This window comes from Ursus maritimus, unplaced genomic scaffold (genome assembly GCF_017311325.1).
Source record: "Ursus maritimus isolate PB19 unplaced genomic scaffold, ASM1731132v1 scaffold_10, whole genome shotgun sequence".
Taxonomy (NCBI): Eukaryota; Metazoa; Chordata; class Mammalia; order Carnivora; family Ursidae; genus Ursus; species Ursus maritimus.
The window spans coordinates 50,595,297-50,611,500 of NW_024423344.1; the positions used below are offsets into that span (position 1 = coordinate 50,595,297).

The following is a 16,204-nucleotide window of genomic DNA, read 5'->3' on the forward strand; positions in this document are numbered from 1 at the left end:
CAGTTTCAGTATTCCCGGGTCTTCTCTTGGGTTCATCCGTCTCCAGACACAAGCTTCTGTACTCCTGGGAAATACAAGGAATGCAGTCAGTTCTAGGAATGTAAAGCGAAAATGGGGCTAAGGTTCTAACCAGTCACCATGTAGATGTTCATTTCATCTCTCTGGTCAGTAAAGTACTTCATCCCTCCTTCAGCTACATTTGGTGTGCCTGAAGTCAGAGCTTCTGGGCCCGCCTCCGGCCTTAGGTTGTGATGGAGAAGAGGTGATGGGAGTTAGTACTGCTTTTAATATGCTACGAGTCTGTGGTCAGATGAAAGAACTATATTACATATGTCCTAGCAGATAAAGGAAATCTAATAGTGTTCCCCTATAAGCAAAAACAAAACCAAACCCCATGAGAAACTACCAGAAAAAATTCCAGCTGGTGGGAGTACCTAAAATCCTGAGGCAGCCTGGTTGGTGGAAGCTTTCTAATAGAAGATATGAACAGTTCCTCTTATGATGCTGGAGGTAATGAGAACAGTGCTTCACTACATGTGGCAGTGAGAGGGATTTGAGAACAAGCAGAGACAGTGGCATGAATTTGTGTATAAAACAGTGGGGATAACTTATTAAAGAAGTCTAAAGATAAGTTCCATTCTCTCCCTCTCTTAAAAAAAAAAGAAAAAGCTAAATAGTAAAAAAGGGGCACCTGGGGCCTCAGTTAAGCATCTGACTCTTGATTTTGGCTCAGGTCATGATCTCAGGATTGTGAGATCAAGCCCTGTGTTGGGCTCCACACTGGGCATGGAGCCTGCTTAGGATTCTCTCTCTCCCTCTGTCCCTCCCTGCTCTCTCTCTCTCCCCCCAGCTCTAAAGAAAAAAAAAAAAATTCCATAGTTGACTAATTTAGTGGCTCATTTATGTGGGGGCTGTGGCACTTGCTTGTTTCACCTGAAGCCATCTGAGTCACCTGGAATGGCTACTCAAGTCTCAAGGACATTGAAGGACAGAAAACAATTTGTCTTGTGAAATTTTTTTAAAGCTTTACTGAGGTATAAGTGAAGTATAAGCTGCAGATATTAATAAAATGTACAATTTGATAGGTTTTGACATATATATATGCACACCCATGAAACCATCACTAGAGTCCAGAGGGTGAACGAACATATCTTACTGCTCCGAGTGTCTTTGTGGCCCTTTGTATTCCCTCTCTCCTCCTGCCGACTTCCCATCAAGGCATCCAACCACTGGTCTGCTTTCTGTCAGTCTAGGTTGTTGGCACTTGCTATACTTTCATAGCTGTGATATCATACGGTATGTACTGTTTTTCATTTGGTCCGGCTTCTTACAATCGAGAGAATTATTTTGAAATTCCTCTGTGTTGTTACATGAATCAATAGTCCATTCCTCTTTATTGTGAGAACTATTAGACCGTATGGATGTAACAATGGTTTTTTATATCCATTCATCTTTTAGTGAACATTTGGCCTGTTTTCAGGCTTCGGCTATTACAAATAAGTCTTCGTGTGGACACATGCATTCATATCTTTTGGATAAATACTTAATGATGTTGAGAGGCTGGAACAGAGAGTAGGTGTATGTTAACTTTTTGCGAAGCTGCCCGAATCTTTCCCACAGTGGTTAGGCGGTTTCCGGTTTCCGCCGGCACGGTAGGAGAGGTCAGTTGTGTTCATCATACTTGCCATGGCCAGTCTTTTTCATTTTAGCCATTCTAATAGGTGTGTAGTAGTACCTCGCAGTGGTCCTACTTTGCATTCCCCTAATGACAAATGGTGAGCATATTTTTTGTTTGTTTGTTTCAGCTAAAAGTTTCATTTTCCATTCAAAAATTTTCTTTGGTGAAATGTCTGTTCAAATCTTTTGTCCATTTTTAAAAATTGGGTTGCTTATTGAGTTTGCAGAGTTTTTATATATATATTCTACATACAGGTTTTTTTAAAAATCAGATCTGTGATTTGCAAATATTTTTACCCAATCTGTGGTTTATCATTCTCCTATTAGTGTCTTTCAGTGAGCAAAGTTGTAATTTTGATTTTAGTGAAGTCCAATTGATACATTTTTTCTTTTATAGATCGTATTTTTCCATATAAGAAATTCTAAGAAATATTTGCCAACCCAAGGATACAAAGACTGCCTATGGTTTCTTTTAAAAGTTTGATCAGGTTTGACTTTTTTGTAAATCTATTTTGAGTTAACTTTGGATATTGTGTGAAGTATGGCTCAAAATTTATTTCTTGCATATAGATATCCATTTGTTTCAGCACGATTTGCTCAAAAGGCTATCTTTTCTTCATTGGATTGTCCTTATACTTTGTCAAGAATCAGTTTTCCGAATATATATGCATATATTCTGGACCATCTTGTTTCCTCATTGACCTGTCTTACGTCCTGCTCAACTATCCTCACTGCTGTAGCTTTGTCATGTGTCCCAATCAGCGGTAGTTCTCCAACTTCATCGTTTTTTCGAGGTCGTTTTGACTATTCTAGGATCTTTGCATTTCCATATGAATTTTAGAATCAGCTTTCACATTTCTTCAAGTTTACTGAAGTTTTGGGATTTTGTTAAATGGACGCACTTAAGGATAATTGACATCCTAATATTTAGTCTTCTGTGAACATGGTCTGTCTTTCCATTTGTACCTTTAATTTCTCTCAGAATGTTTTGTAGTTTTTAGCATATAGGGCTTGACATCCTTTATCAGATTTATCCTCCGACACCTTATGGTTTTTGTGTAAATGGGAAGTGAAATTTCAAAAACATTGATTACGGCTAGGATAGGAATGCAGTTAACTGTTGTATGTTGATCGGTACGCTACAGCCTTTTTCCTAAACTCCCTCAGTAGTTCGAGTGTCTGTTTTGTAGGTTCCTCAGATTTTGTACATAATCATGTCACCTGTGAATAAAGATAGATGGACTGCTGACTTCCAGTCTAAATGTTTTTATGCCTGTGATTGCACCAGCTGGAACCTCTGGTCCTTGTTTTGTTCCCGATGTTAGGGGAAGANCGTTAAGTCTTTCACTGTTAAGAATGCTGTTTTTGTAGATGCCTTTAATCAGATCGGAGGTGTTTCCTTCTAGTCCTGATTTGTGGAGAGTTTTTATCAGGGGTGGATGTCATATGCTTGTTGTTGTTGAGATTATCGTACACCTTTTCTGTGGTAAGCTACACTGATTGAATGTTAAGCCAACCTTTCATTCCTGGGATAAACCCCACTTTGTAATGATGAAGTATTCCTTTTATATATGGTTGGACTCAGTTTGCTGAAATATCCAGATTTTTGCTTCTGTGCTCATGAGGGAGATTGGCCTTCAATTTCTTTTCTCTATGATATTTGGTAGAATTCAGCAGCGAAACCTTCTGGGCCTGGGCTTTTCATCGTAGGTATTTTACTTCTGCACCCTTTTACTCTTTACCTGTGTGGTTATATTTAAAGTGTGTATGTTGTAGGCAGCATATAATTGGGTCTTTTGTGATTACTTTAAAAATGAGAAGAAACTTGCCCATGTGCCCATCAGAGTATTTGCCGTGAGTTTTTGGTGGCTCGGGTTGTATCCAGAGCTTGTGCCTAAGCCGGTGATGCGGCCAGCAGGAATGCCGGCGTTCCTCCCATTAGCTTAGCCCCGAGCATCCACCCCCAGGAGACGTCTCCAGACAACAGTATCAGCAGCACCTGGAAACTTGTTAGACATTCACGTTCTCTGACCACCTTCCAAACCTTCTGAAGCAGGTCGATTAGACCTGCCCGCAGTCGAGTGTTAGCAATTTGTGTTTTACAAAGCCCGCTGAGAGGTTTTGATGCACCAAAGATTGAGAACAGCTGACTTAGACTAGCCTTTACTTGGGGAACTAGAGTGAGCTACCCAGCACGGGGCTCTTCAGGGGTCTTTCAGCCAGGGAGGGTGGAAAGGATGGATTTACATAGGTAGGTATTAACCTTGTCATAGTAGACTGAGGTGGGCCCAGGAATCAGGATTTTTAACTAATCCATATACTCTTGATAGAGGGAGGACCGTGGTCCACCAAGGGAAGAATGATATATTAGGATTACTCCTGAATCGATTAAAAGATATTTTGGAATCTGCACCTGTAACAGCAAACTATGTCTTAGGGCAAGTTGGCTCTGCTCCAAGGTTTGTATGGCTGATCAGCTAGATTTTTACATTTTTAAATGACTGGGGGAAAAAAAGCCAAAAGAATACTATTTCATGACATTGAAAATTATGGGAAATTCAAGTTTCAGTGCCTGTAAATGGTGTATAGGAACACAGCCTACTTATTACATATCATCTGTGATGGTTTGGGGCTGCCGTGGTGGGACTGAGTGGTTGTGACAGACTGTGTGTCCCCCAAAGCCTAAATATTTACTAGCTGACCCTTTATAGAAAAAGTTTGCCAACCTCTGATCAGTAAGAATAATTTACTGAAAAATAGTACCGTTCCCCAACCATCTTGGATAACCGAGAAATTATTTTGACAGGTGGGGGTCCTGACTAATGGTATGAGAGTGAAAAATAAAGTATGGTATTTCAAGAATATGCACTCATTAGAATTATGGTAACTTTAAAGGAGTATTACTTTCATGCGATTTGTAATCACAATACAGCTTTGTAAATAAGTTAAGGTTAATTACTAGAAGCAGTGATTATAATTCCCCCCCCCCTTTTTTTTAGTCAACTAAAAAGATGAGCTTTTTTTTGTATAACCCTGGGACTGAAAATATTCTGCAGTTTACCTTAGTACCATATGTCAGAGAGAAAATCTTAAAGTGCCTCACAGTGATTATTTTGAATTCTACCCATTACTACGTAACGGTATATAGATGCTGAAAGCAAATTTTTCCTAAAACATATCTTTGGAAGCTGTTTTGCTTTTGTGAGAAATTTAGTACAGATTTGAGATTGGGGGGTGGTATCTGATTATTTAAGGGTTGAGAGAATCAATAGACTTTCACTAATTTTTAGACTTTTTTTTTTTTAAAGCACATAAAATTTGCCTTGTTTGCCATGTCATGTATACATAGATTAGCCCAGTTCATGTAACATTCTGCTACCAAAGAAAGAAATGAAGGTGTTCATTTCTACAAACACAAGTGAGGTAGTCAGATGATCACGGTGCCTGTTTAAGGCTAGTTCAATAACGAAAGTCTCTGAGACATAGTTTCTCATAGTTGTTTGAAGTTCTCCTTCCCACCAAGCTATAGAAAGCATCACATTTTGTTTGGGGGTATTTGCCTGTTAAGAAATAATTTTGGTATTCGAAGTAATCCAATGTGAGTTTTGTTTCCATAGAAACTGTGAAATACATGTTGTTTTCCCTGGAAGGGAGGTCATCTCTATATACCCATATAATACCTATAATGTAGATTTCTTTTTTTAAGGTTATACGTTGGCTCTTCAAAGACATTCACATCATCAGAGAAATCCCTGAGCCCTTTGCAGTGGTGTAGACACGTCCTAGATAACCCGACTCCAGAGATGGAAGCAGCAAGGCGTTCCCTGTGCTTTAGACTGGAGCAAGGTAATTTCGAACCTGTACATTTACGTTCTCAAACTCTTGCCACTGTTAGCTCTGTTTTTGTTGCTGGTTTTGGAATTGACACTTGAATGGAAGAACCTTCCCCAAAGGGGCAGCTGTTGCATGCAATTTGCTTCACATTCATTCCACATCAGGCTTTCTCGAGGTAGAATATATTTAGTTTCATGCTTGTTTTTAGCCACATTTTTAGCTTGTTTCAGTTTTTATTGAAAGGTAGGAATACATATTATTTCTCTGTGGGTTTTTTTTCTGTTTGCAAATATGCCAGTAAGTAAAATGGTTCAGCCTTAAATTCTTTGGGGACGATAACAGGTGGTGTGGCTGGAATCCAGGATAGAGAACTGAAGTTTCACGGGGACCTGAGGACTGACCTTTTTGAGTCCATAAATATTTAATTGGTTATATAACTGGAAGTCCGAAGCTTTATAAACTGGGAAAGAATCTTCATATTGTGTATAACATTAGTTAACTTACAGGGCTCACCATAAGTTTAAGGCAAAAAAAAAAAAAAAAAAAAATTAGGTCTGTTGTGGAAGGAAAAATAGCCGAAGGAATTGGCAGTCCCTTAGCTCCTTGCCATTTTGTATTTGATAAAGGCTGTGATTACTGAGGCTTTTGCTCATCTCTTAACCTCTCGGTATCTTTTTCATTATCTAGGAGGACTGTTTCCATTCCATGGACTTCCTGTATCCCAATCACACTTGAGCTTGCAAATGCAGGTTCCTGCCTTTTCCAGATTAAATACTCAGAGTCACTGGGAGTAGGGCCGGGGAACTCTGCACTGACAAGTTCACCGGTGTGATTGTTACAGTGAAGTTTGAGAACACTACCTATGACGCTCTTCAGGGATAATGATGGTTATCAAAATCTGGGCAGGAGGCAGAGTCTGCTAGGTAACATTTCTGGAGCTCTGAATTCTATGACAGTCCGTACATCTGGTTCTTGACATCCTTTATTTTATACAGTCTAACCACACTCCTGTGAGCTAGGTACACACACTTTTAGGGAAGAGATAGGGGAAGTTGAGAGACGGCCAGAGGGTTATTAGGGCCAGAGAGATCCCCCAGGGGCAGAGCCAGCAGCTGGGTCTCCCTGACCCTAAAGGCTGCCCTTCATCAGTGGTCTGTGCTGCTTTTTTGGCACAGTCCTAAGTAAATATCAATAGAAATTTAAGTATTTGAGAAAAGTCAAAGTAAAAGGCACGTGTTACTAACATTTTAACTAAAGCAAAAGAAGTGATCCGGTCATAAGTTGAAGGGTGGAGTAGGAACAAAGGAGTAGTATTAGGGTTAAAACTTTGGCGACGGATGCTTATCTAAGAGAGCAGCCCTGTGAGGCGGCAGACTCCAGCCTTGATTCTGTCCCCATTTACCCGACTGACCGAAGCAAACCATTAAATCCCTCTGGACTTCAAGGGTTGTGAAGTCTCTCAGGTTCTTTATTCAAACATCCCTTGATTCAAGGACTCTTTAAGTGGACACTTTTATATATGAATTTGGCTCAGTTTTGTTTGAATAAATTCAAACGAAATTCAGAACTAGGCCTTTAGTTCAGGGGTCAACAAATTTTTTTCTGAAAGGGACCTGGTAGCAAGTATTTTAGGCTTTGCAGTCCACACATTCTCTGCCATCGGTAAGAATCAGCCGCAGATGCAAACGTTAATAAACAAGGCTGTGTTCCAATAATCCTTTATCTGCAGACACTGAGATCTGAATGCTCGTGATTTTTTCCCATGTGTCACAAAATGTATTCTTTTTATTTTTCTGTTTTTTAACCATTGAAAGAAAAAACAACCCATAAAAACCATTCTTAGTTTGTAGGGATTACAGACCCTACAGGCAGGTTGGATTGGGGCCTCCCAGGCCTTAGTTTGTGACCCCTGCTTCATTTGCACACAAAGTAGATTTACATACAAGGTTGATTCTAAAAAAATAGAGGCTTTGTTAATGTAATTAATCCTTATTGGTGGCTGCTTTTGAGGTTTGAGACTTAGTGCCTGACCATCTAATTTTCCTTTCAGGGACAAGGGGCTAAAGCAGAGTGGCGAGGTCATGAAGACATTCATTGCTGTGCTGCAGTTTTATTCATAATGTAATATATTTCAGTTTCATGTAGGGGTTTAAGCAGAGAACTAGCTTGTCAAAACTTACCTTAGTGTTTTGCAAAAATCGTATAGAAATCTAAATCCTCTTTTGCTATGAGACTAAATGCTTTTGTTCCAAAAATCAGTAATCACTTCCTGAGATAAGAAGTCACTGTCTACAATAGGTTGTTCTTTGGATGAAATTTTTTTTTTTGAAATTTAACTTCTGTCTTGTAAGGCGATTAGTCTGTAGTTTAGAAAGTATTAATCTTATGGGTATTATGAGGAAAATAGCAGATTTCCTACCCCGTCTCTCAAGCCCATTTAATTACCCAGGTGTGGTTACTTAACAAAAGCTATTCGCTTTGGTTTTGCTATTTATCTCATTAAATTCCCATGCCTATAAGGCTGTGGCGTGAGTTGTCAGTTTCTTACTTTGGATGGTGAAGGTTTAATTCTTTTAACACCCTTTTCCCCTTACACTTTTCCTCTGCATATCTTCCCATGTAGCTTTTTACCAATTTTGGAATACGTTAATATTGATTACAATAGAAATAATCCTATCTCAGCCATGCCATATTTTATCATTGTTTCTTTTTTCATCTAACCTTTTGCTTTTCCTAGAGTTAATTGTGAAAAGACACTTGCTGTTCTTGGCATTTGTCATTAATTTGCCCCCAAACTCTCCAAATGAATGAACTTCAGTACAATGAGATGTACATATCCACCAAGGGTTTTATTTCCCTTTGTTTTTTTAACTGTCCCTGTTGGTAGTGCCCTTTGATCTCCTGATCTCCTGCTGTGCTCTGAACTGCTTCTCTGCAGTCCCCCCTCCCCACCCCCTGCACAGCTGCCCTTGGGGGACATCCCCCTGTCCTCATCCTGGGAATTCTCCTGTCCTCTCCTCAGTGGAGCCCCGCCTGTGTCCTGGATGCCAAGACTTCTTGTCCTTATATTCCCTCTCTGGATAGAATTCATTCTCCTGCTGCCGTTTCAGGAGAGTAGGAGAGGAAAGAGGATGTGGGGGAGGTAAACTTTGCACACCTTGTATGTCTGAAAATGTCTTAAATTTATCTTCAGTCTTGACTGTTCTTTGAGCTGGGTGTAGGATTCTAGGTTGGAAGCCATGTCCGACAGAGTATAGAAGACATTATTTCATTATTTCAGCTTTGGGATTGCCGTGGCAGTGCTGTAACATTCTAATTTCTGATTCCTGTGAGCTTTCTCTAAAATACCTTTTAGGGGCGCCGGGGTGGCTCAGTCGGTTAAGCATCTGCTTTCGTCTCAGGTCATGACCCTGGGGTCCTGAGATTGAGTCCAGCATCAGGCTCTCAGTTTGTGGGGAGCCTGCCTCTCCCTCTCCTCCCCACTCGTGCTCTCTCTTGCTATCTCTCTCTCTCAAAAAAAAATTGATCTTTTAAAAAAAATCTATTAAAAAAATACCTTTTAGATAGACTCTCAGAATCTTTTCATTCCTAGTATGTGACATTTTCATTTTAACCAGGAAACTTGAGTTTTGCCAAATGTCCTGCATTCTTTGTAAATCCCTCCTGTCCTCCAGTTTTCTCTGTTCTTTCATTCTGGATACTCCTTTTAGTCAGACGTTGGATCTCCTGGATTGATGTTCAGGTTTGGGTATTCTGTCCTGTTTTCTACCCATGGTATTGATGTTCTGTTTTCTTGGAGACTGTAAGGATTCCCTTTGAAGCTCCTCTGCTCCAGGTCTCTGAAGTGCGCTGTGTGCCAGGCTCCATGTAGGGAGCGGGGACGCAGCAGCGACCAGACCGACGGCGAGTCCGCGCCGTCACGGGGTCTACCTGCATGTACACAGACCTTCACTTAATCCTCCTGCATTTGTAAGGTACCCTGTTTGTGTAAGGTATCTTAAATCCAGGAGCTTTTTATTTCAGTTTAAGCAATAGAATAAAAGTGGGAGCAGCTGCTTGGGAATAGGAGGAATTTGAGGGTCCCAGTATTTTCTAAACAGTCATCCTGTTTTTGCTTCACCGTAAAGCTCTCTGCCCTCAGTGGTAGGCTGCACATCCAATTCCAGAACATTCCAGGTTCTTGTTGGCTTGTCCCCCACTGTGGGTCCTTGGAGCAGAGGATGTCAAAACCCAAGTCCCTTACCTAATGTCTGCCCATTTTTCATTTCTAAATGAAGTGACCTCCTCGGACTGATAGCGACTCCTCTCCTGTTCGGTCTTACTTGCGGGTTTAGCAGACTGAGTTTAGGTGTCATTCTAGTGTGTGTTTTTTACATTTAATTTCATTGTTTGTTCAAGTGTAATACAGTTTCAGGTGTGCAATATAATGATTCAACAATTCTATACATTTCTCAGGGCTCATAAAGATAAGTGGACTTGTAATGCCCTTTATCTGTTTCACACTCGCCCCCCGCCCCCCACTCCCCTTCTGATAATCACCAATTCTCAGTATTCAAGAGTCTGTTCCTTGGTCTTTCTCTTTTTTTCTTTATTCATTTGTTTCTTTAATTCCACATGAGTGAAAGCATATGCTATTTGTCCTTCTCTGAGTTACTTCACTTAGCATTATACTCTCTAGCTCTATCCACGTCACTGCAAATAGTAAGATTTCTTTTTATGGCTGAGTAATATTCCATTGTATATATACCATATCTTCTTTATCTGTTCATCTGTTGCTGGGCACTTGGGCTGCTTCCATATGTTGACTCTTGTAAATAATGCTGCATTAAACATAAGACTGTGTATATGTTTTCAAATTAGTGGTTTCATATTCTTTGGGTAAATACCCAGTATTTACTGGAATTATTGGATCATAGGGCACTTCTATTTTTTTTTTTTTTTTAAGATTTTATTTATTCGACAGAGATAGAGACAGCCAGCGAGAGAGGGAACACAAGCAGGGGGAGTGGGAGAGGAAGAAGCAGGCTCATAGCAGAAGAGCCTGATGTGGGGCTCGATCCCAGATCGCTGGGATCACGCCCTGAGCCAAAGGCAGACGCTTAACCGCTGTGCTACCCATGCGCCCCAGGGCAATTCTATTTTTAAAGTCCTAGCCACAGCAGTCCAAATTGGCAAAGAGGAAGTAAAACTTTCAATAGTTGCAGATGGCATGATACTACACATAGAAAACCCTGAACACTCCATCAAAAAAACTACTAGAACTGATAAATGTATCCTGTGACTTCCCTGAATTCAAAATTAAATATACAGAAATCTGTCACATTTCTATACACTAATAATGAAGTAGCAGAAAGAGAAGAAAATAATCCTATTTATAATTGGCACCAAAAATGATAAAATGCCTAGGAATATACTTAACCAAGGAAGTGAAAGACCAGTACACTCTGAAAACTATAGAACATTGACAAAAGAAATTAAAAATGACACAAACAGGTGGAAAGATATTCCATACTCATGGATTGGCAGAGCCAATGTTGTTAAAATATCCATACGACCCAAAGCAACCTGCAGATATACTGCAATCCCCATCAAAATACCAACAGTATTTTTCACAGAACTAGAACAGATAATTCTGAAAATTGTATGGAACCACAGAAGACCCCGAATAGCCAAAGCGATCTTGAAAAAGAACGAAGCTGGAGGTATCACAATACCAGATTCCAGATATACTACAAAGCTGTAGTAATTGAAACAGGATGGAACTGGCACAGAAACAGACACGTGGATCAATGGAACAGAATAGAGAACCCAGAAATAAACCCATGATTTATGGTCAATTAATCTATGACAAAGGCAAGAATATACAATGGGGAAAAGACAGCCTCTTCAACAAATGGTATTGGGAAAACTGGACAGTCACATGCAAAAGAATGAAACTGGGCCATCTTACACCATATGTAAAAATAAACTCAAAATGGATTAAAGACCTAACTGTGAGACCTGAAACCATAAAATTCCTAGAAGAAAACATAGGCAATAATTTCTTTGACATGAGCCATAGAAACATTTTTCTACATATGTTCCCTCAGGCAAGAGAAACAAAAGCCAAAGTAAACTGTTGGGACGACACCAAAATGAAAAGCTTTCACACAGTGAAGGAAACCATCAACAAAATAAAAAGGCGGCCTACTGAATGAGAGAAGATACTTGCAAATGATATCCAGTAAGGGGTGAATATCCAAAATATAAAGAACTTATGCAACTCAACACCAAAGAAACCAAATAATCCAATTAAAAATTGACAAGAGGACTGACCCCAGTAAACATTTTGCCAAAGACCTCCAGATGGCCAACACACACACGGAAAGGTATTCAACATCTCATCAGGGAAATGCAAATTAAAACGAGAGCGATATCACTTCACACCCATCACAATGGCTAAAATCAAAAACACAAGAAACAAGTGTGGAGAAAAAGGAACCCTTGAGCACTGTTGGTGGGAAGCAAACTGGTGCAGCCACTGTGGGAAACCGTATGGAATCCTCAAAAAAAATCTGTGGCTTTGTAAGAGAACAGGGAGGAATTCAAATTTAGTCTTCAATATCAAAGACTTCTTACTGATTTCCAATTAAGGGAATCCTTGGTCCATGACAGCTAATTAGCAGATACCAGAATTTATGGTTTTAACTTTATTCATATTATAGCATAAATATTAAATTGGGATAATGTGAGCATTCCATATTTTAGAACTTTCAAGTAATTCTAATAAAACACTTTGTTTAGATCTCATGTTTCTCTTAATCAGCATTTCCAAGTAACAAATATTGAGCATTTTCTTTGAGATCAAGTCCGTTGCCCTTCATTTGAACATAAATTGCCCAAAGACAGTGGCTTTGTTTTGTCGGTCACACCCGGCTAGAAAGGAACCTGAAGTCTTACAGATGCTGTTGGTAAAATAAATGAATTTTTGATTCTTTTTGAATCTAACTGCTGTTACTGCTGTTACATTTTCAATTTTGGTTTTGAGCATTTTAAGATGGGGTGGAGTCTTTGCACTGCTTTCTTATCAGCCATCTCTCTCTCTCTCTCTTTCTCTCTCTCTCTCTCCAGTGCCCTGTGAAGCATTAGCTCGCAGCCTTGTTTTACCGTACACAAGCTTGTTTCCCTTAAAATAATCCGTTTTTATTTATCTTACTGTATTTTGTTGCAAAATGATGAGTGTCTGTATGTTCCCCACCCCGATTGTAAACACTAAGACAACCGGCTGCTGTGACAAGGACTGATTAGAGATTAGATCTGTTGGAAAGGTAGTGTTACCCCTCTTTGTCTTTGCAGTGTCTCCCACTTTTTAACCAAGGGGTAGGGAAATGTTCTCCACTAGTAGCCTGGAGCTTCAGATTAGATGCTGCCTTAGAGAGCAAATAGGTTAGATACTTTGTTTCTATTTCTTGACCCTAATGCTTCTGGGAAGAAAATTACTTAAAAATTAAAGATTAGCTCCCTGTAGAATGCGTGGAGGCCGGGGCCATAGATTTGAGGAGCCAAAGTGTATCTGGCGGTGGACCTTCTAGCTCTTCTGGTCCCTTGGTCCTATATACCCTTCCTAATCCCCTCTTGCACCCTAGGAATTCAGCCTGTACTATTTTCTTGGTTGCAAATTAGCGGTCTTCCCTGTTTAAGAAGTAAACTTCCCTTGGAACATATCTGAGGATGGGCTTTTCCACCTTAGTTTCTGTGGGTACGTCCGTTGGGCGGCATTTGTCCCAAGGTTGTCCCTAACTGTGCAGTTGCTAATGAGTCCATTTGTATCGTAACTTTGTAAAGGGCCCGTCTCCTTGCTGCCTGTGTTCCCTGGAGGGTCCTCACATAGCCTGCGCGCTGTATCTGACAACCTCCTGAGCCTGCATCTAGGTAACAAACCTCGGGAGATTGTGCGGGAGATTGTGGGAGAATGTACGGGAAGTGTTCATGTTTTGTCGAGGTTGTGAGAACAGGCTTATTAAAGTCCTACCCTTCTGAAGAAAGTTTGTTTTTCTGGAGAAAAGGAGGCACAGAAAGGAATGTTTTGTTATTTAATTTTATTGGGAGATAGTACCTGCATTAAGAGCTTTTTAAAGATCTTGCTGAAAGAAATGCTTTGTCTTCACAGCTACAGTTTTGCAAATTGATTAAATGCGTGTATTTAAGATACAGTAAGACAATTGCTTACTGTTTAGGGTACACACACACACACACACACACACGACTAATATGTATCCAATGCCCCCAAATTCTCAATTGACTTGGTCAGTTAATATTTTAATTGAAAATTAATTAAATTGACACTTTTGTAGATCCCAAAATTTATTTTCCCTTTTTCCAGACTGGTCTTTTAATACCCAAATTTCATGATTTGTAAGGTCTTCCAAATCAAGTAGTCAACATGGCCAGTTACTTAAGTTTTCTCAGCCTCTTCTACATTTATATTTATTTTCTACAATTGTTGTCAAGCGATAAATAAGGGTATTTGTAAGGCAGACATAATCAAGGCTTAAATCTTAGGTCTCTTCCCTGACACATTTGAAAATGTAAATGGCTTTTTTGGATAATATACAGAAAGTAATGTTAAAGGTAAAATAACTCCTTGTTGAAAGTTAAATCTTTCAGTACTTCTTAAAAAAAAAAAAGATCTTGTGTATTTGAGGAGAAAGAGTGAGAGAGACAAAGCATGAGAGGGGGAGGGTCAGAAGGAGAAGCAGACTCCCTGCTGAGCAAGGAGCCCAGTGCTATGTTGGACTCAGTCCCCGGACCCTGGGGTCATGACCCGAGCTGACCCTTAACCAACGAGCCCCCCAGGCGCCCCTTTCAGTACTTCTTAATCTGCAGTCTATTGGTATACAATTAAGAAAGCCTAGGATGGTCCACATATACAATGGAATATTACTCAGCCATCAGAAAGAACGAGTTCTTAACATTTGCAGCAACATGGATGGCACTGGAGGAGATAATGCTAAGTGAAATAAGTCAAGTAGAGAAAGACAATTATATGGTTTCTCTCATCTATGGAACATAAGAACTAGGAAGATCGGTAGGGGAAGAAAGGGACAAAGGGGGGGTAATCAGAACGGGGAATGAAGCATGAGAGACTATGGACTATGAGAAACAAACTGAGGGCTTCAGAGGGGAGGGGTGGGGGAATGGGATAGACTGGTGATGTGTAGTAAGGAGGGCACGTATTGCATGGTGCACTGCGTGTTATACGCAACTAATGAATCATGGAACTTTGCGTCAGAAACCAGAGATGTACTGTATGGTGACTAACATATAATAAAAAAACATAAAAAAAAAAAAAAAAAGCCTAGGATAACCTTTTCTTTTTTCCCCCCAAAAAAATACTGGACTGTGATTTGAATTACAATCTTAGACATATTTAGTATCTTGGTTGGTTTTTCTCTTTGAAAATGGTCCTAACGATGTTTGCTATTTTCCATTTGGAGGTGTCTTGTTTGGGAGTATCTTACTTAATTTTTAGTGTGTATGTGCCTTCTTCTGAGTAGATGAAGCATCTGATGATAGGGGCCCGCCCCTCAGTTTCCTTTGGAATTAGCAATGCTTAATACATGCTCAAACATGCTTTAAGTTCTGAATGTTTGGTTTTTTATGGTTTATTAATTTGAGTACATTTAAATTTCTTACATGAGCAAAGAAACTAATTGAACACTGGTGTCGTAAATGGCCTCCAAATAGCCAAACCAAAAAGAATTACCTGGTAGTGCTCATTACAATGTTAGTGTTGGGGGTGGGTGTTTGAGTCTGTTTTGTTCACTGCTGTTGACCCTCCTGGTGCCTAGAATAGTTCCTGTCCCATTGTCCATACTGAATGCGTGTTGTTGAGTGAATGGATACGGTGGAAGGGATTTTGATTTCGAAGTCAGACTTGGTGCTCACTAGCGCCTCCGTGTTACCGAACTCTGATGAAGAGCAGGTCCCTGTCCCATGACCGACTTTATAACTGGAACCTGGTGCCTCTTAGTCCCCTTACCTGTTTCACCCATCCTCCCACCCTCTTTCCTGCTGACAACCAGCAGTTTGTTCTCTGTATTTGAGTCTGTTTTGTTCATTTGTGTTGCTTTTTAGATTCCACATACAAGTGAAATCCTACAGTATTTGTCTTTCTCTGTCTGATTTCACTTAGCGTAATACCCTCCAGGTCCACCCATGATGTCTCAGGCGGCAGGATTTCATTCTTTATTGCTGAGTAATATCTCAGAGAGAGAGAGAGTGTGTGTGTACCACGTCTCCTGTTTCCATCCATCTATCAGTGGACGCTGAGATTGCCTCCGTGTCTTGGGCTGTTGCAGATAATGCCGCAGTGAACATGGGGGTGCATATATCTTTTTGAATTAGTGTTTTTTTTTCTTTGGGTAACCTAGAGGTGGAATTGCTGGATTGAATGGTACTTCTATTTTTAATTTTTTGAAGAAACTCCATGATATTTTCCATAGCGGCTACACCAATTTTCATTCCCACCAATAGTGCACAAGGGTTCCCTTTTCTCCACATCCTCGCCAACACTTGTTATTTCTTGTTTTTTTTGATACTAGCCAGTCTGACAGGTGTAAAGTGATAGCTTGTTGTTATATTTTAGTCAAGAAAAGTAGCATGTCACTTGTTTCCAGTGTCTTGCCTAGTAAGTGGGGACAGTTAACAGATT

General features: G+C 40.0%; 1 protein-coding gene across 1 annotated transcript in view; it reads left to right on the forward strand.

The window, feature by feature from the left end:
• The window catches only part of SLAIN1 (SLAIN motif family member 1), a 56,483-nt gene that overhangs the window by 7,055 nt on the left and 33,224 nt on the right, over window positions 1–16,204 (forward strand). Inside the window, exon 2 of the mRNA XM_008686662.2 lies at window positions 5,384–5,523. Coding sequence (XP_008684884.2) covers window positions 5,384–5,523 — 140 coding nt within the window. The remainder of the gene's footprint in view (window positions 1–5,383; window positions 5,524–16,204) is intronic.